Source organism: Rhamphochromis sp. 'chilingali' (assembly GCF_963969265.1).
Source record: "Rhamphochromis sp. 'chilingali' genome assembly, chromosome: 4".
Lineage (NCBI taxonomy): Eukaryota > Metazoa > Chordata > Actinopteri > Cichliformes > Cichlidae > Rhamphochromis > Rhamphochromis sp. 'chilingali'.
This window is the reverse complement of record NC_137948.1, coordinates 41,642,678-41,662,421: the sequence shown is the minus strand read 5'-3', so window position 1 is coordinate 41,662,421 and position 19,744 is coordinate 41,642,678. Positions and strand designations below refer to the sequence as shown.

General features: G+C 41.4%; 1 protein-coding gene across 1 annotated transcript; it reads right to left on the bottom strand.

Annotated features, from left to right (window-relative positions):
* Positions 1 to 3,635: 3,635 nt before the first annotated feature.
* Positions 3,636 to 19,725, bottom strand: nup133 (nucleoporin 133). The gene is made up of 25 exons (XM_080879237.1): positions 19,459 to 19,725; positions 19,163 to 19,278; positions 18,870 to 18,973; positions 18,236 to 18,469; positions 17,728 to 17,898; positions 17,123 to 17,278; positions 16,931 to 17,001; positions 15,717 to 15,864; positions 15,256 to 15,406; positions 14,512 to 14,666; positions 14,211 to 14,302; positions 12,519 to 12,682; positions 12,214 to 12,308; positions 11,731 to 11,955; positions 11,527 to 11,649; positions 11,245 to 11,344; positions 10,172 to 10,426; positions 9,590 to 9,723; positions 7,943 to 8,101; positions 6,475 to 6,610; positions 6,011 to 6,129; positions 5,591 to 5,671; positions 5,424 to 5,488; positions 4,515 to 4,603; positions 3,636 to 4,019 (listed from the first exon to the last, which is right to left on the bottom strand). The coding sequence occupies exons 1-25, from the start codon at positions 19,584 to 19,586 to the stop codon at positions 3,883 to 3,885; spliced, it is 3,408 nt and encodes a 1,135-aa protein (XP_080735363.1). The 5' UTR covers positions 19,587 to 19,725; the 3' UTR covers positions 3,636 to 3,882.
* Between the last annotated feature and the right edge of the window lie 19 nt (positions 19,726 to 19,744).

Here is a 19,744-nt window from a genome sequence, read left to right as displayed (position 1 = left end):
TGTCCGAGTATTCGATAGGAATTCAACTGGCCCTTCGTCCATATTTGGTCGCGCGCGAGGGTCGTCGCATGCATGCATGTAGAGCCTCGCGGGCCAGCTGGGCCATATATGGAGAGGAAGTCCCCGCGAGGCTGCCGCGGAGCGCACGAGCCCGTGTATGGAGCTAGACCAGAGCGACGCACCGACCGTCACCTGTAGAATAACTGCTGCTACTTACACGCACAGTACACGCACACAAACCATTCAGTACTTCAAAGCCTTTTCATTTTTTAGTGTTTCATGTCTTATTAGTATTTTAACCGAGGAATGACTTTTTTGTGTTTTAAGTGAAGGCATAACGAAAGTGACAGTTAAAAAAAACAGAAAACAAACAGCACATTAAATGAGAAGTGTAATACTTTCTACTTTTACTGAGCACTCACAGCACTTTTACACTTACATAATGCTCTGATACCCATTCACACGCCACTCTAAGCACTTAAAGCACTTTTTAGCTATCATGCACACACTGATGAGCGCATCAGGGGCAATATGGGGTTCAGTATGTCATCTGAGGACACTTCACAGATTGCAGAAGCTGGGGATTAGCCGGTGACCCATTCTACCTCTGGAGATGCTCCCAAATGAAAGTTTAACAGGACAACTCAGGACAATTCATATTAGAAAAAAAAACTTTATCATTGTCATTACGATTAGAGATTTATTTTCAGCTTTTGCCTGAGATTTGTCCGAGTTTGTTCCGAGGTGTGTTTTTCAGTTTGAACTTCTATGTACAAGCAGCAGACATTCATGCTCTGCTTTTTAAAACAAGAAAGGCCGGGACCTCCAACTCTCTGGACAGCTGCAAACTGAGACAAAAATCCTCAGAGGGACAAAAACTGAGCCAATAGTCCCGGCTGTGTTTATCCAACTGTTAAGTGAGCTCCGCTGAGGTGTCAAGATTCATGGGAGTGAGGCCAGTTTTTAAATCGACGATGACTTGACACAAGACTGTAATCATGAGTCCAAATGTGAAGACGACGTCACTCAAACATTTGGTGTTAAAATGCCTTCACTCTTACAGACAATATTCAGACAGACATGCCTCTCTTTAATACGGTTAATATTGTTCTATTCTTTGAGAAAGTTATTTTCTGACTTGCCTCAGCAGCAGGCAAAAGGTCAAAACCAGTTGAGCAAAACCAGCCTCTTGACACTTTATGAGAAACCTTCACTCCTCTATAGGAGATGCTATCAAAATATGGAGCAATGGTTTTGCCTTTAATAAATATAATATGGTTAATACAACCACAGAGCTGATAGCAACTGCCTGCTTTCTACTTCTTAAAAAGAGCCCGATGATAAACTGAACAAGTTAATAAGACCGGAAAGTAGAACACCTAAAGACCAAAAAATTCATTTCACTAGCTGGGCCCACGTCCTCATTTTAGGATTGACAGCATTTTAGTAGGTAAAGGTGATGCTTGGACATGAATTGAGCTGCGGTTCGGGGAAGGCCTCGAAGGGGACTGGCGACGGCTCCCGGGCCGGGCAGATCCCCATGTACTAAATAGAAGTGAAGAAGTTAAAGAATTGAGAACAAGGAGGGAGGGAGGGTGGGGCACGTAAACGAGAATGAACAGTTGCAGAACTGGGGGGAACCTGTATAGATGATAACTGGAAGGAGCGTGTTTGGAGGCGTGGTCCCGCTCCTGAAATTCAGATACATAATCTCCAAAAAACTGCTTGGATTTGTGGAAAAGTCCTTTAAAATCATTCGAAGTGTTACTTTAGTCGTTTACTGAAATTAAGGGAATCACATTAGCGCTTAAATGAGAATATGAGTGCTGACCCCATACTGTAGGGGATAAATAAGAATATATAGTAATCATAAAAAATAAAGTAATTTTGATGAAGCATATTGTAAATGTCTTTATTTTCAAATACTACTGCTATTACAGTAATGGCTGACATTAAAAATGAGGACACAAAGATGCACCAAATGGCTTGAAAGCAGCTGAAGCGAACAGTTGCAACTGAAATGTTTAAGTTGGTACATCAAATCAGAAACAGCAGGTAAATAACATGCATAGAAGGAAGTCATCTGAAAAAATGAAAGGAGCTGAAGTACAAACACTTAATGCTGGGAGCTGAAAACTCAGGAGAAATTATTCCATAGACGTACATTCCCAGAAAACAGCAGTCAGATTGAATGTTATATGACATAACACTGATTATTTAAAAATATTAAGGCTGATAGTGTCCAGTGATGGGACAAACATTGACCCTTAAAAGCAAAGTCCAAAACATATTTAGGGCACATCCTTCAGTTTTTACATGTATGTAGGGGAACAATGTAGAAAAGGCATCATTAAGGTGAACAGATTATTGTTAATGACGCATCAGCATGTGTGCAAGACAGCAGCTGGTGGCGAGGGAATAGTTCACCCTGTTTCATACTACATACAGTTTGAACCTTTTATATTCAAATATGCAAATGTCCAATGGAACCAGTATCTACAGCAGTTGAAAGTAGAATACAATGTAACTACATTGTTCTTTCAGTTTTCTTATACTATTTTTTCCCATTTCTCTTTCTGGAGGTTTCTTCCTTCCCACTGTCGCCAAAATACTTGCTCATCGGGAGTCATATGATTGTATGTAGGATGTACCTTACAGTATGAAGCACCTGGAGGTGACTGTTGTTGTGATTTGGTGCTGTATAAATAAAACTGAATTGAATTTACCATCTTCCTTTTTTAAGCCTTAAACATATAGTGCCTGTTTTCTTCTCTTACAATAATAAATACATTTTTCTTTTATCAACCATTTGAAATCCATAATAAAATGAAGTCATTTGTAAATTATTCTGGGATTATCATTCTCCATTTGAAAATATAAAAAGTAAATTACCTATAACATTGGAAAGATTAGAGTCATACAAACTAAATTGACAGTTATGTACAGCTCTAGCGCCAATCTAATCTACTGTGACTATATTTAGCAGCGCTGGATCCTGAAAGCTGCCTGTAGCCTGTGTAGCCGTGAAAGTGGATCACTGCGGAGGATCTCTGTCAGCGTGGCAGTCAACCAGCTAGAGGAGCTCAGATCTATTTATAACAAACATCTGCTCTTTGTCGCCCAACAGGAGGAAGCCCTGATGAGTACAGGGCAGCTTCTCGAGCCAGTATCTCAGAGGCTCAGGTCTGTGTCACTTTTTAAGTAAAAAAACAAACAAAAACAAAAAGAGGCAGGAAGTGAAAGCTTTACTTTTGTGGAACTGTTGTCATATTGTTTTCTTACTTGGAAGGTTATTTAAGTTGTTTGTGGTAGGTTGTCCTACCCTGATCTTACTTGGTATGTCACACTAAACATGGCTGCATTCAGGAGGATCTCTCTGTACTCTGCACGAGTGTCCTTATAAATGACGGCTTCCTTAGAAAAAGGAGGTGCAAACTTACAGCATGCAAACGTGTCTTTTGTATGTATCCACTAAGAATCAAAACACACACATTAGAGCAAATTTGATTCATTGTCATAAGACAAATGTGTTCTAAACGTGGTGAATGTTAATAAAGCCGTCATACATTCTCTCTAAAAGCAAAACAACTTTGATGCAAAGAACTGAAATCATGTCTTGCTTCACGATATGGATTTCTTGTCTCTCCTGTTAACAAACAACTATTTTCTTTACAGCAGCACTTCTTTTTCCAAATATGTACAGAAGCCAGTGAAATGTGTCACAGCTGTGCGTCTTTGAGGAATAGTAGGAGAGTGAAACCATACAGAAAAGTACACAAAATCAACACATTTATTTAGAAAAGAGCACAATTTAAAGAAAAGTGAGTAGAATGCAAAGAAAAGCTGAATCGCACAATGTTTCACTGGTGGGTTTGGTGGTTGTTACATCTGGGCTTGAAGGTAATGTTCATAATTAGCTCGAAGGACAAATTCAAAATATGGCTTTGATTTCAAACTGCTGAGCTCATCCAGCTCCAGGAGGTCTTTGATGTCGGGCAGATAGGTCTGCAGAGAGACGCCTGGAAAATACAGAAGAAAGAGTTCATCTGTTTAGTAATTACAAGTGTATTTTTCATATAAGGATAAATATGATTTGATGACCATACAGATAAAGAAAACTGAATTCTTTCGGCTCATGACTGTTCATAATATACTCAAAAAAAGGGAGGGCTTGAGTGGTCCACTGTTTAGAAGAGCCGTCAACAGAACGTGTAGAAGAGTAAAAACTAAGCCGGCTGGGATTACTGGCTGAGCCCGACTCCCTCCAGCCAGAACCAAATGTTTGCTAACTTTGACAATCACATGTACAGAAGTGTTCAGTTGTATTGTGCACAGTTTTTGATAAACTAGTTCTATGTGGAATTAGCCTACGCAGCTATTTAAGTTGAACAAGGGGCTCTCATGACATAATAGGGATAACTTGCGTGTCATTTAAACCCATTTTTCCCATCAATACGCTTGAACCCCCTCCCCATATTTCTTTAATCCACCAAGTCTTCATCAATGTTTCTCACCTTCCTGAATGAGTTTGAGGAGGATCTTGACAAAGATGCTGTCTTTTGTTGCTTCCAGAGGGTCGTCGTTCCCATCTGCAGAAGACCAGCTGGAGGTGGAAAAACAAACAAACAAACAAACAAAAAAAACAATAAAGATACCCACAGCATTTAAATCAACCATTACAAATCCAACACACACAGAAGTACTGACTTCTGTTTTTTTTCCAGATTCCTTTACTGATCCAAACTAACTGTAATCACTGACACTCCATCTTTCCTGGCATATCAATAAAACACTTATATCCTTTACAGCTGGTATATAATTCCAAAGATTGTATTTTTTGATTATTCTACTAACTACTAATGGTATTTCACATGAACATCGTGTTTTTAACAGCAGGCGGTGGAGGAATCAAGCTGTAAACAATATTATCAGTTGTGAAATAACAGAATAGCTTTTTATCATTTAGAGTCGTGTTTCTGATCATCTGGCAGAGTCCAATATTAATTACTTTTTTGCTCTGTTTTTGGCCCCTACCAGCTTCAGGGGGAAATGTCTGGCTCTTTATGTGCACACGGTCTTATTGCTGAAAACTAGAAAACTGAGAATGAATCCAAACACTCGATTTGTGGCTTTAAAGCTAAACAGTGACCTGAAACTGGCTGAAAGGCTCTAACTTTTAACTGTGACTTTTGTTGCTATGATGCCAGGTCTCTCTTGGAAATGAGATTTTTAATCTCAATGAGATTTTTTACCTGGATAAATAAAGGATTAATAAAAAAACAAAACAACGTATATTCAGCTAATCATAGGTTACTCACTACTAGAAAACTATTTGCATGTTATTAGAGAAATACCAGGCGAAAAAGTTTTAATTTAAGCAAAGTCCCAGTTGAATGTATACAAAAAACCATGACGGATCTTACTCGTCTCTCCTAAGCGCTTTGCCGAAAATCTCACATTTGAGTGCGTCGATGTCCACAGCATCGTCCTACAACAGAAAAGCAAGAAAACCGCTAAAGTTGCTAAAGTTGAGAGACCGACTAACTGAGCCTCAAACGCACCAGTGCTGTAAACAAACGCTAGCGGCTACCTCATCGATGTACTCCAGCAGATCCAGAGCCTTTTTGAAATCGTACTCGTTGGCTCGCCTGTTGTCATCACAGATGTACAGCTGGAGAGGACGAGAGTTAAAAAGGAAATGCACCGAAGCTGTTCAGTCTCAGTGTTTGAATCATTTTCTTCTGACCCTCTCTAAATGTGATCTGATCTTTTCTGCATACCTATGATTATCACTTTGTCTTAAGGTGAGGTCCTTCTATACTACTTTTATCTACTTTCATTAATCCATCCAATAACAGGTTCTTTATTTGGAACCGCAGACACCAATACAGTTATCATAAAAAACATTTAAGCAACTGAAATGATCTTGTTTAAATATTGTACCTAAGTTAACAAGCAGTTTTCGTTCACTCGGGAAAATTATCCACAAACAAGCAGCACGTGTTTTCACCTGTATGAGGTTGTGAGCACTGAGCAGAGGCATGGTGTCGGGGTTCTGCTGCTTCTCCTCCAGCAGCTGTCGAGGCAGAGTCTCCTGATGCAGCAGGAAGCGCTCCTGCTCCACAATGTCTGATTGGCAGATGAATGACAGTGTCAAGTCTACTTACAAGACATATTACAAAGCACCTGCCATTCCACAAATACATGTACCTTTATATGGCGATTTTATCATGCCCTTTCATTAGTAAGAAAAAGATGAATGAGTTTACACTCTGAACTTTTCTCTGAATTACTATGAGATCAAGGCAACCACTGTTGTAGCAGCTAAGTAACTTTTATTCACTGACAATCTAAGAATCTGTGTCAATAAAATGATCTAAAATGCTGGTTCGATTCAGTAAAATTCCACGGATAACGAAGTTTATGAGGTGCAGGGAGGTCTGCATGCATACAGCAATGTGTGCGCTTTTTTACCATCAATTTGTTTGGAGAGCTGGTCCTCCGGCAGGTCAGACGCTAGTGCAGTCAGCTTACTGAGAGCCAGCAGTGTCTTCTTTTTCACAAAGTAACGTGTTTCCATGTTGGCTTGGCTGTAGAGAGTTCTGTGGGCCTGCAGACGTGAAATACCACGTTAGCCACGACATCGTCACACCAAAAATATATCGATCTGTGTAACTAAGACTTTGATACAGCTTGATTCAAATAAACAGAGTAATGTCACTTTTCATTATTATACATAATTTATGGACATCTATGCATTGATTTCTTTGCGTGGGTTGTTACTGACATGTGGTGAGAATTTCACGTCACCAGCACCTTTAGAATTATATTTACTTAAACAATCGGGTGACGTGATCAATACTTTGTTGACTAAAAAAAGGGAGGAGCTAAAACTGCTCATCTCAGTCAGAGGATGAACGGAGAAGCTGCATGAAGGCCCAGCATGAGATACATAAGAATTGTTCAGAACTGTGAACCATGAAAAGCTGTTCTAAAAGAATTCAATAATAAAACTGAGTTGAAATGAGAATAACAGATCCCTGTCTGCTAAATACCTTACCAGGCACATTCATTATCACAGTTAAAATGGAAAAGAGGAACCAAAACAGTATCAACCAGGATAACACAGTGAAGTTTACAGCCTCGAACGCGTCTTTGTCAAAGTGGATTTCTACTGACAAGTGAGGCCAAAAGAGGAAGTCTTCTTCAGTTTAGATATATGTGTGCCCGTGGTTTCACTTTGTGTTTGTTAACTGCAAACAGGAAGGAAACTTTAGAAAGTGTGAGTGTGTAACAGATATGTTACAGGATGCTTTCTTCTGTGCTTTGTCTTCTATGAGCAACGGTTTCAAATGAAAACGGAAGGAAACTGAATTTGTGTTTCCATCGTAGATCACACTGTAACAGCCACACACTGTGTGTTTAACAGGAAAGACAGCAGGACGGTTAGGAAAGGAAGGAAGGAAGGAAGGAAACAATGACCCTATATTTTTGTTCGTTGCAAAACTGCAGTATTTTTGAAAAATGCTATTTCCAGAGGTAGTGAAAAGACTGAAGTGCACAAGCGATGAACGAACAGCAGAAGAAAAAATATGAAAAGGTTAAAAGTACAAAAAAAAAAAAAAAAAAGGAAGGAAAGAGGAAAGGAGGTAAGGACACTAGGAAGCCGTGTGGTTACATGAGCTTGAATAGAGCAAGGCGGATGTGTTTATTAATGTGTGACAGAGTTAGACTGAGAAAATCATGTTGCTACAATGTTGGCCAGATTTTGACTGGTCCTGATAGGTTTGAAATGGTTACCCCCCCTCCCCCCCCTCCAAAAAACGTTTGGGTTCAGATTAGGATTTAGTTGGGATATTAAAAATTCATAGAAAATTGTATTGTGCTGGTTTTGTGAAGCAGAATTGTAAATGTGTGTGTGCGTTTTTATTTTTAAACATACACTTTGGTAGTCGTGGATGTGGATGTGATGCAGCCAGCTGAGATGCTGATGAGCCTGCAGGAAGCTGGCGAGTTGCTGGTGCTGAGCGGCCGGCTGGGACAGCAGCTTCCCTCTCTTGCCTTTCTCCATGTACCAACGAAACAGGAAGTCGGAAAAGTTCTGCAAAAGTAAAGGTACAAAGAGAACGTTAAAGTGTTTACTGATATACTCTGGTCTGAGTTCTCAATAGAATCCGGTATTTGTGCAGACACCTGCTCCTTCCAGGTATGTGCGTCACCTTTCTTTAAGTGCTGATGAAAGGTGATGTATCTGTAAATGTACCCAAAGTTATCCAGGTTAAAAGAAAGCCCGAGAGATTGTTATTATTCTTTTGGGATGATGTTAATAACATTTCTTAAATTTGCAGTTCATGATAACCAGACAGAATTTGATAACATGCCAATTTAGTCAATCATCATATGTGTGGCAGGGGCGTGGTCTCTGGCCCGCTGCAGTGGAGGGGCGGTACAGTGAGCTCTCAGGGCGCCGAGGTGGCAGAGGAGACACCTCGAGAGACATGACTCTCTCCCCTTTTATATGTAGCGACAGCGGAGACAGACGGGAGAGGAGTGTGTGTGAAGCTGGAGAAGGAGCTGCTGGAGTCACCTGCGCTGAACTGAAAAGAATAAGCAAAATAAAAGCATTTCCTAAGCCTGACAAGCCTGTGTGTATCTGGTCCTTTGCTACACTAGGACTGTAGCCCTTGTCAGTACGTCACAACACACTAAAGGAGCCATTAGTTCTCCAATATAGAAAAAATAAACATAAAATTAAACATAGTACTGGTTATACATCCTTTGTTAGGGATTTTTCTCTTTTTTGGAGCATTCTCTGGAGAGGATTGTGTGACAGGTCTGGTGCCAACAACTAGGCTACATTCATAGTCAATGAAATCAACTTAAAAACAAACAAACTAGCAGATGGCTGCATATTTTTAAGCCTAAATAAAAGATACAGTCAACTACTACTGCTGCCCGTCACCCCTTCCAGGGTAGGGGCCGGGCTAAATACCGTCCTGAGCCATTCTTTCTAGTTGGCTCCAGGTGTAGCCCGTCTTTGTCACTTCTGCCTCGAGGTGTCGTCGCCGGGTGCTTGTTGGGCGGCGCCTCCTTCGCTTGCCTTGAGGGTTCCACCTGAACCTGCCTGGTGATGTAGGTTGGTGGTTTGCGTAGAGTGTACCCTACCCAGCACCATCTTTTCTTCGTCTACTGGGAGTTGACAGGTTCTTTCCCATAGGTTGACGTTACTGATGGTGTCTGGCCAGCGAATGTGGAGAATCCTTCTCAGACAGCTGTTTAGGAATGTCTGGGTTTTTCTGTTTGAGGTTTTGTGTGTGCTCCAGGTTTCAGCCCTGTACAGCAGTACTGACTTCATGTTGGAGTCGGACAGTTGGACCTTGGGAGTCAGGGTTAGCTTTTTGGATGCCCAGATGTCAGAGGAGCCTAGTTTTTATTGGGTTAAAATGTAAAATGGCCTCAAAGTGCCTTTACAATCCTGTACAACGTAAAACACTGTGTCCTTACATCCTAAATAAAAAAATAAAAAAGGTAAATAACATGTAGGGAAACTCGTGCAGAGCAGCTGAGGAATCTTTGAGTTTTTGTGTACCTGATCTGCAAACTTGGCCATGTAGTGCTGCAGGCGGCTCTGGTTGTCTGTCTGCTCACACATCTGAACCAGGATGTCAAAGTCACAGTACTTCTCAGCCAACGCTGCCACCCACTGGTACTGACCGAGCTCCACTGCAACGCAAAAAAAAAAAAAAAAATAAACAGAAAGGAAAAACCTACAGAAGAAACATAAACATTGAGACATGGACGTTACACTTCAGTTTGCAGTGTCCACGTGTCTGATTACAACATGCCTGTGTGTGAGCTTTGCGTGATGGATAGTTTGTTTACTGCAACAACCTGTAATTGGACAGCTAATAATATACCAGCTTTCTACTCAGTTTGAGCACTCAAAGCTTTTTTTCTGTAATAAAGAAAATTTATTTCTTCATACAAAAGAGGAATTACCAAAGGAATACTTTATTACAGCATTTTTACTCATCTAACAAAACTCTTAACAAAAAAATCAAAATTTCTAAATGTCACAACAATCCCCTTTAATGTTAAAGATTTAAATCTTACTCTGTGAATCTATAAGACTCGATCATTCACAGCCATCACATTTTAATCCTCCACTTACAGAGCGGTGCGAGCAGCTCGGAGCGCCGCTGGCTGTACTCCATCTCCAAGCTGTTGTAGCGCTCCTGTTGGGTCCTCTGCTGCTGCAGGGAGTTTAGCTGGGCCACAAAACTGCCCAAGTAGATATCCAACAGCGCCACCAGCTGCTCACAAAGGGCATTGCGCAGCTCTGAGTCAGCATGTGGGTACACTGTGCGCAGTATGATCTCGTGCTGGCGCGAGAGGACTGTTCGAACGCCGCCAACGCCACCTGATGCTGCATAAGCAAGGTCAGGTGGAAAGAAAACAGGGTTAATAATCAGTTCTGCTCCAACACACAGTGCAGACACGGAGCCATTCAAACATTCAGTTTCTTACAGCACTGAAATAGAAAGATACCAAACTTCTTCAGTTTAAGAGGGGATTTTAAGTCACGATGTTTACATAAGCATAAATGCATATTTGGATGAAGTGCTAAAGTGATTTAGTTACAAACACTGAACAACAACATACACTAATAGGGTCATATGTAGAATAATTACATTTCACTGTGAATACATAAGGACATTTATCATATTCGGCTCTTATTTTTTTCTTAGTTTGTAGCTGGTAAATTTAAACAGCAAAGTTTTATTTCCCAACAGAAAACTTTCAGAACTGAGCTTTCCTGTCCATACCCACTCTGTAAACTTTGTGGTATTAGTGCCCAAATTTACTGCCATGAGTTTGTATGGTAGGTTTTGCAGTATTTCGATGACATTAGACTAAAGCATGGTGTCATATTACATCCACTTTGATCTTAAGTGGGTCGGACCACTGAAACTTCCTCTGTGCTTTTCTGTCATTTAACTGTTTAGTAAGAAAAGCTGTAAAACTTACAAAAATACAAAAACAAATAAATAATAAAATACAAAATTTATGCTGGTGGTTGTTTGAGCAGCAGATCAAACAAGTTTAAAATTATAAATGACCTTAAGCGCACATTCAGGCCTGTGAGAGCCACGGTTCTGTGCTCAGTCTGCTTTTGCACGTGACTGGAGTGTCCATCAAAATACATTTGACACCAAGTGAATCTAAGAAGCTTCATGTTGTCACCTGTCCATGGGATGTACTCAGGCTCTGCAGCAGCATTTTCAGACGCTCTGTACATGGAGGCCTTCATGTCTCTGTACTGACCAGCAGCTTGAAGCATGTCCTACACACACACACACACACACACACACACACACACACACACACACACACACACACACACACACACACACACACACACACACACACACACACTACATTTGGAAGACTACCCATACACTTAAAAATGAAGCCTAAGTTTTAACGTGACCGCAGTAAATAAAAAAGAAAACAGCACACATTTACCTTGATGATGTTGTTGACTGTGAGGACCACTTCGGCCCACTGCACCGAGTCCACTGGACTCTCCTTCAGACTCCGCTCCTCCTCCTCCAGCAGACAGTCGAACACCAAGGAGATCTGAGAGACCTGTGAGAGCACAACAACAGTCCAATGACCATCTATTACACAAACAAACTGTGATACCTTCTCGCTGCCAGAGACTCAAACCTCTCTGAAGAAGACGTCAGCAGCGGTGAGGCTTTGCGGCACGGCGGTGTTGTTCCTCTGCAGCGCCGTGCTGATGGCCCGGTTCACTAGTTCAGAGTGTTTGGTGTGGTGATTTTTCAGCACCATGGCTGCTTGCAACTTCTCCGCATGTTCACACAGCAGCAGGCGTGTTGCCATGGGAGATGAACGTACAGTCACCTGAGTGAGTCGGTCCAGCAGTCCAACCTGGCAACAGAGGATGATGGCGGCTTTTGAGAGGCAACTGGACTGATGCATTTCTAAATTCAGCCTTTGAGTTTTGATTTGTATCACATTTTTATTTTCAGCCCTGTTTGTATGTTAGTAAAAGTACCTTTGCAATCTAATGTACAAGTTGATCTTAATCTAGTTTAATTTAATAATTTTCCACCAACAAGCTTAAAGTGTGCCTTATAAAGTGAACTCTGAGTGTGTGCACACATGCAAAAGTGCAGGTTTCTTTACCTGCAGCAAAAACTCCATGAAGCAGCCATGGGCCTTCATCTTATCCTCCAGTTGGTGAAGGATGATGAGGGAAGTGAGAGGAAAACCAGCGCTCTCTTCAAATCCCAGAGAGAGAAGAAAAAAAACAAAACAGTTCAAGTCTTTTTCCAACACACACATTAAATGCAAAGTCCGATCAGCTACGTGAGAACTGTACAGTGACTGCAGAGAGGACGAAACCTTACAAGCACTAGTTTCATACAATACAGCTTTTCATTGGTTGGTTAATAACTTTTTGTGTTTTGTTTCCTCTCGTCTCAGCTCACCATCGGGGACAGACTCGGCCCAGCGAGGGTCAGAGGCCGGGTAATCGTCCACCAAATCAAGGTTGATTTGAGTCACCATGGTGTCCAGCTCAGCTCCCTCCTCCCCATCGCCGTCAGCTGGGAACAGCTCATCTATGACGGTCTGAGCCCCGACCAGGTCATTACTGACAGAGGAGAGAAGAAGAGTTTGGGACGTTACAGGAAACTTGTCCTCTCAGTGCTTTTTAAGGGCTCAGAGAGAAATGAGGAAGCACAGACAATCCCATCACAGAGTCTGGAAACACAGCTCCTGCCCCCAAACAGCCAGCAAATAGCAACAGACAGACCAGGTTATACACACACAGAAACAAACTATAAAGAAAAGCAAATGTGTTGTTTTTCTCTTACTCACTTACAGATGACCGGTCATTATGGCTAGAAAGTGTGAATGATAACTCCTTTTGCCCATATTAAAGACCCTGAGCTTCAATATAAGACTTCAACATTCATCAGAAGCTTACAACAGCCAAGTCACTCAACACAACATGATGCAGAGAAACGCAGCTTTGATGTTTTTACTTGATAAACAACAAACATGTTGGCCAGAGACTCACAAAAACAATATTCTCCAAAAGTAGAGTGATTTAGTCACTTCTGTATTTACCTGATACAGAATATATAAGTGAACTTGGTGCTGGCTCTTCCTGTTCCAGCACACAGTGGTGATTATGTGGAGTTTATCTGTGTCATTATCTGTAAGTCTGTACTTACAGATAATGTTGTATGCCACGGTGGAATCGTCACGTTTTATCTAAAGCACACTCTCTGTTGATTCACACGCTGATTATTTTTTCAGTATTCACTCACTGCTTTAGGCATTCGCAAGCTTAAATGAACTCGCAGCCGACCTGCTAGCAGCATGGCCTCTTCGCCTCTCCCTCCTGCACTTTCCTGCTCACTCTGATGTTTGAGTGTATGTTAGTTAAAGCGCTGACAAAGCTGCTTGTGTGTATGGGTGAATGTGGCGTGTTGTATAGAGCGCTTTGAGGACTCCAGGAGCGTAGAAAAGCTATGCAGATGACGCCCAACTTCATTTATCCATGAAGTCAGATAACACACACCAATTAGTTGCCTCAATACCTAATTTTCTGCTTCTAAATTCAGAAAAGAGCTTATTGTACTCAGCACTCAGCAAGAGTACTGACAGGGTATATTTATTTAGAATCCTGCTCCTCATGTGCAGGTTTTGAATGATCAGGCCTCATCTTATCTTAGTTATCTTAGTACCGTATCACACCAATAAAAATCTTTGCTCTTGGTCTGCGTGCTTCCTTGTTGTTCCTAGAGTATTTAAAAGTAGAATAGGAGACAGAGCCTTCAGCCTTTAGACTCCTGCTCTGTGGAACCACCTGTCAGTTTGGATTTGGCAGACAGACACTGTTTCTACCTTTAAGATTTGGCCTAAAAACGCCCTTTTTGATAAAGCATATAGTTTGGGTTGAATCAGGTGACCTCTAATCTTTCCTTAGTTGTGCTGCAATAGGTCCAGGCTGCTGGGGGATTCTGTTTATATCTCTGCATTTAATTATTTGTTATTATTAATCTCTGGCTCTCTTCCACAGCTTGTTTTTTTCTAATATTATGAAGGCACTTTATTATTTTTATTCTTTAAAATATTTTTCAAAGGAGATGTGAGCTGTATTTAAGACGTACCGACAGAACTGCAGGAAGGCCGCCTTCAGGAGTTTGGTTTTGTCCTCCTGAGCTACAGGCTCGGCTCGGGTTGGCGTCTCCATGGCCGACACCTTTGATGCAAATTCAACATTAGAAATGCATGACTGCAACACCCACAATCACGATAATCACGTTAGTTTAGTTATAATTTTCCTTCTCAGGATTTCTTGTGTCAATAATTATGAGACGCAGAAATCATGAGAAAGATCGAAGTCTCACAAACTGGCATAAAAAGAAAGTTCTTAGTCTCATCGCTCAGACGGCTCTCTTTGAAACTTACTTCCGGGGCCGCAGCCAGCGAGGAGCACAGCGAGTCCTCCATGGTCTCTGGCAGGATGGAGGCACTCTCTCTGGCCACCACCGCCACCAGACCGCTGTTTTGCGAGAAAAAGACCGGCAGGTTGGCACAGCAGCCTGCTCCACGTACACCATCACCTGCACAGACAGAGGCCACCAACATAAACAGACTCACCTGGATTTGATCTAAACTGAAAGCATTTATTGGCCTATTGAACAAGTCGAGTGAATTATTTATTCCTTTACAAATACTTTATTATATGTTTTTCTTAATTCATCCCTGACCAAAACATTCTCGAACAATTTTATCTTTTAGGAATATCTGAGTCTTTGAAGCAACGTACAGTTTAATCCTCTTACACCAACACAGTGGACAAAAACCTGTTAAATATGATAAAGTTAACTTATTCAAGCAACATGAATTTGATCAGTTATAGATTTTTGGGAGGCAATGAGATGCAGGTGAAATTTGTTTGTATTATGAAAAAGAACTTTGTTCAGTGATGTTACAGATTTTAATTAATTTTTTGAAACACATTCAATACTTCTGTGTAACTGAATTTCAGACCAACGACAAAAGACGTTTATCCCACAGAATCAGGAATTTCATTTAACTTAATTGAAAAACAAACTATTCACTGACCACAGTATTAATTTCGTTGACTATTACATGCAGTAATAGTGACAAAATGAAGGCGTTCTTGCTCTAACGCTCCAACTTTCCCACCTGGTGAGTTAAAGCTGATTTTCTCATCAGGAACTGCGACCCTGTTGGTTCCTGTTGAGCAGGCGAACACTACGTCCTCAGTGTACAGAAAGGCTGTGGAGCCAGGGGAACGAGGCAACACCAGCCGAGTGGCCTGCAGCGTCTCCTTGTTCTGAGGAAATAACAGAATAACTGAAGACTTTCAAAATAAAAGCATAAATATCTTCACTCTTATAATAGGAACTGTAAATGCTGGACTTTATTTTACAATGTCCTGTAGTTTCACTGTCACTTGTTTGGACAGTTCCACTCTTCTGCGTTGCTCAAAGTGGTTAATGTTTTAATAATTATAATCGAGGATTGTAATTATCAGGCTCTTCTTGATGAGCAGGCTTTTACACAAGAAGAGAATGACCAGACTGATCCTCCAATAGATCAAATCACAAAAACACCACTGCTGCAGTAGCAGCTTCAGGTCTGACCTGGAAGGGAGAGCTGTACTTTGTGACCTCCACGGTGAACTGGTCAGAGATGGTGGCTCCGTTGTCCTGCAGGGTGACCAGGCAGAAGTAGGCCAGGCAGGGAGTGTCGGACGGGTGCCAGGCTGCAGCCAAAACCACCAACCCGGCTCTGAAAGCACACAGAGTGTAGCTCAGTGCAGCCAGGGGTGCAGTAAGTTCAAGAGGAATAGCGAATAATAGAGGAACATGGAGGCAACAAATAAACACAAGATAACCTGTCGACTAAGACAGTGGTCCCCAAACGTTTTTACACCACAGACCGGTTTAAGGTGTCGCGGATAAATACAACAAAATAAAATCATACGACCAAGACAAAAATGGTGGCATTTTGTAAATAACATAATAAACGCGAATTCACTGTGTAATTGTGTAACTTTATTAGCAGCGTCCTCCTCTCCGCCCCTTAACCTCCAAGGACCTGGCGTCCACATATGTGGACATCACATCTTGGGTTATTTAGACCAAAATACTGCAAGGGCCTGATGTCCACTTACGAGGACATTATACTGCTACTCTTCTATCAAAATTTTAAACGAATATCCTCATATGTGGCTCTCATTTTCCTTGGGAACAAAAATCCGTTAAATTTTTTATTTTTTTAATCTGGTAATTCTTTGTTTTTGCATTCATCAGGTCAAGTGTAAAACAAGTCTTTTTATTGACTGAATGGATAAAATCCATCTTTCATTTAATATTTATATATTGAATATAATTTTTTAAATTCTGAGATTAATCTTTGAAGTGCAGAGCGACACAGGGTGGCTAGCTCAGTTTGGCCGTAGTATGCTAACGCTAGAGTGACCATATTTTGGTCTCCAAAAAAAGAGGACACTCGGTCCAGTCATGAAGAACTTTAATAATACTGTTTGCTTCAAGAAAACGTTAACACATTCAAACGATGGCTTCTCTGTGTGGTTAATGAATCGTGAAATAAAAAATGTCATATAGACTTTTACAAGTCAACAAGTGCAAAACAAGAGGCCGGTTGGTCACTCTAACACTTTACCATGCTTTAGCACATGCAATCCTACATGCGGCATGTTTTAGTGAAGAAGAAGAAGAAGAAGAAGGAGAAGAAGAAGAAGAAGAAGAAGAAGAAGAAGAAGAAGAAGGAAACAAAAATGATTCAGGTTTTTGTGAATCCAAAGACAAGCTGCTTTTAATCACACACTCACTGGCTGAGCTTCATGTCCAGGTATGCCACATTTGCTCCCTCCTTCATCTCCTCATAGTTGCTCTCTGACCCCTGGAGGAAAGGAAATCTTTTTCATTTGGATCTTATTTATTTAGTTTTCTTTGCTACAGTGCAGAACAGGAAAAAACCCTTCATCTGTAATAAATAAGGTCACATGTTTGCTTATACTGACCCATATAGCGTCTGTGATGCTCTCGTTCAGAACTCTGCGCGCGTCCCAGTTGAGGATCTGGTGCTCCGAGCTGTCGTCGACCTCCCATTTACTCAGACTGGAATCAGTGAGTGTGTACAGGGAGCTGCTTTCCCCCACCCACAGCACACTGCAGAGCTGCAGCAGTAATAGAGTCAGAACTCTGAACACTGAAGATAACTAAACTGACACTGGAGAAGAACTGCCCTCACTATTCAGCCTGATAGACTTAAAACATAAAGGGTGTTTAAGAAATTTGTGAATCGGAATCAAAAGCAATCACTCATTTCTCTCTGTGGCTAAAATTGATTAAAAAAACTTGATTAATATAAAACACAAACAAATAACACATGGAGGAAGTAATTAGCAGGTTATAATCAGATTATCTATGAGTGACAGTAAAAAATGGGGAAAGAGTCAAGCTCAGAGCAACACTATTCGATGTATTTAAAGGTCATCACCAATAGATGAAAAATAATAACACTGTACACAGACTAGTCTTAATTATTAAAAATGCATAAGATAGAAAAGAGTTGTACAGATAGAATAAATGAAACTCTGCAGTGGACTCTCCTAACAGGACTCACCGTGTCATTGGATGGTGTCGAGAGGATGCCAAACAGGCTGGAGACACGACGTCCGATGCCAGAGAGCATGCCCTGACCCTGCTGCAGAGCTCGGCACTGCAGCTTCCCAGAAGAATCTGCACTTGCTCTCAAGAGCTGATTCTTTACTGAGGACAAGACAAAGCTTCCACCCTGAGAAAGGAGAAGGAAGTGAGAAACAAAGAGGTCAAATTATATGTTGTTGATTTAATCCTGTTCCTTACAAATCTACACAAAATAAAGTGCAATGCCAGCTTTATTACGTGTGTTTAAATGTTTCAAGATATCTCAAGGTATGCAGTGAATAAACCGTGGACAGCAGCATTACTCCTCAGTGATTTCTGGAGCGATACTGTTTGATGTGATTGTACTTTGGGACCCTTTTCAAAAATATTTGAGTATTTTGGATTTGGCAGAGTCAGTGGTGAGATTTTTTTGGAACAAATTCGTTAGCAAAACCGTCTATTTTCAACTGAAGAACCCTACTTACTCTGACAGCAACAACAAAGTTGCACAGATCTCCCAGGTCCACATCGGTCTCTGTGTAGTTGCCCTCCTGGGAGAGGCTGGGCCAGTAGCGAACCGCTCCTTCTGCAGCCACCGCCAAGACAGAGATGGACTGAACAGCAGCCATCTCCAGGGGAGCAGTGGAAGTCACAGCCACAAGGTCAGCAGTGTAGTTGTACTCACTGCTGGGCAGTTGCAACTCCTTACAAACTGAGACCTGCAGGAAAACACAGTTTAGTTTGTGAATTTAAAGCTGCCAGCTTAGCACGTTGTGAACTTTCAGTCTGTTTTGATTCATCGTTTACTCCATCTAATATCGGAATAAGAAAGCAGGTTTTGTGAGAGAAGAAAAAGTCCATCTTTCTATCGCTGAAACATTTACCACATGTTACTGTACCCAGTCTCTTTAAACAAAACTAAGACACATGAAATAAATGATCAGTGAATAATTATTTGCTTTGTCGATCCTACAGATGGAAAAAAGGCCTCACGCCGCTTGCATTATTTTGGAGAACATGTTAAAATAACTCTTTAATGATTTTTAGATTGTAATTTTAGTCTAAATGTAGTTTTAAAGTGAATTTTAAACTCAGGCAGAATGTCTGCCCTGATCATACCTTAGCTACAGCAGTTTGGCAGATCTTCCAGATGATCAGACTCTCTCCACAAACCATCCAGGCCCAGCCGCTCTCACACACCTTCACTGAGATCTGATCATCAGCTAGAGTAACCAATAAGAACATGAAAAACAAATGTTTAGTGGAAACTACTAACTCTCCCACAACCAGAAACATAAAGAGAAGAGAGAGCAACTATATAAGAAAATAGAAAATGAATATGTTAGTTTGAAGCTCATAAAATTACACACGCACACCTTTCATTCTCAGAAAGAAGACAAGGTTTCTCTTACCGTCAGCCATCGTCAGTGCCTCCATAACTTTGACGGGGAGGGATGAGCCAAAGGTCTGCACATCATAGTTAACAGTTTCTGCCCCTGCATGGCTCTGCACTCGGGTAGGTGTTGATCTGGGGATGACACAAACTCAGAACAATCAGCTGTAGCTACAGTCTGATGGGCCCAGTTAACCCAAGACTGCACTGACGACTCAGCACGAAAGAACATCATCTATAAATCTGTAAAATTGTCTTTATTTGCCATATATATGGAGCCTTCCGATTGAGTAAATCTGATCCGACAACACTCACCTCGCCGACAACGGCGTCCTGCGCGGGGAGAACAGGAGGCCAGGGACCGCACCGGAGACACTCTTCCTCCCGGGGGTCCTGGCCGGCTGCCTACGGCCGGAGCCCGGGGCGGTTCGAGGGCTAAACATGCCTGCGGTGGTACCCCGAACTGTTCAACAGTGATAACTACAACCCTGCCTGAAAAGCGCGCTCACACGAAAGATCCACCAAATACAACTCTCCAAACAGCGCGCGGTGCAGTCGCTGGATTAAAACGTCATCATCCGCCTATTTTGTAAAACTTTAT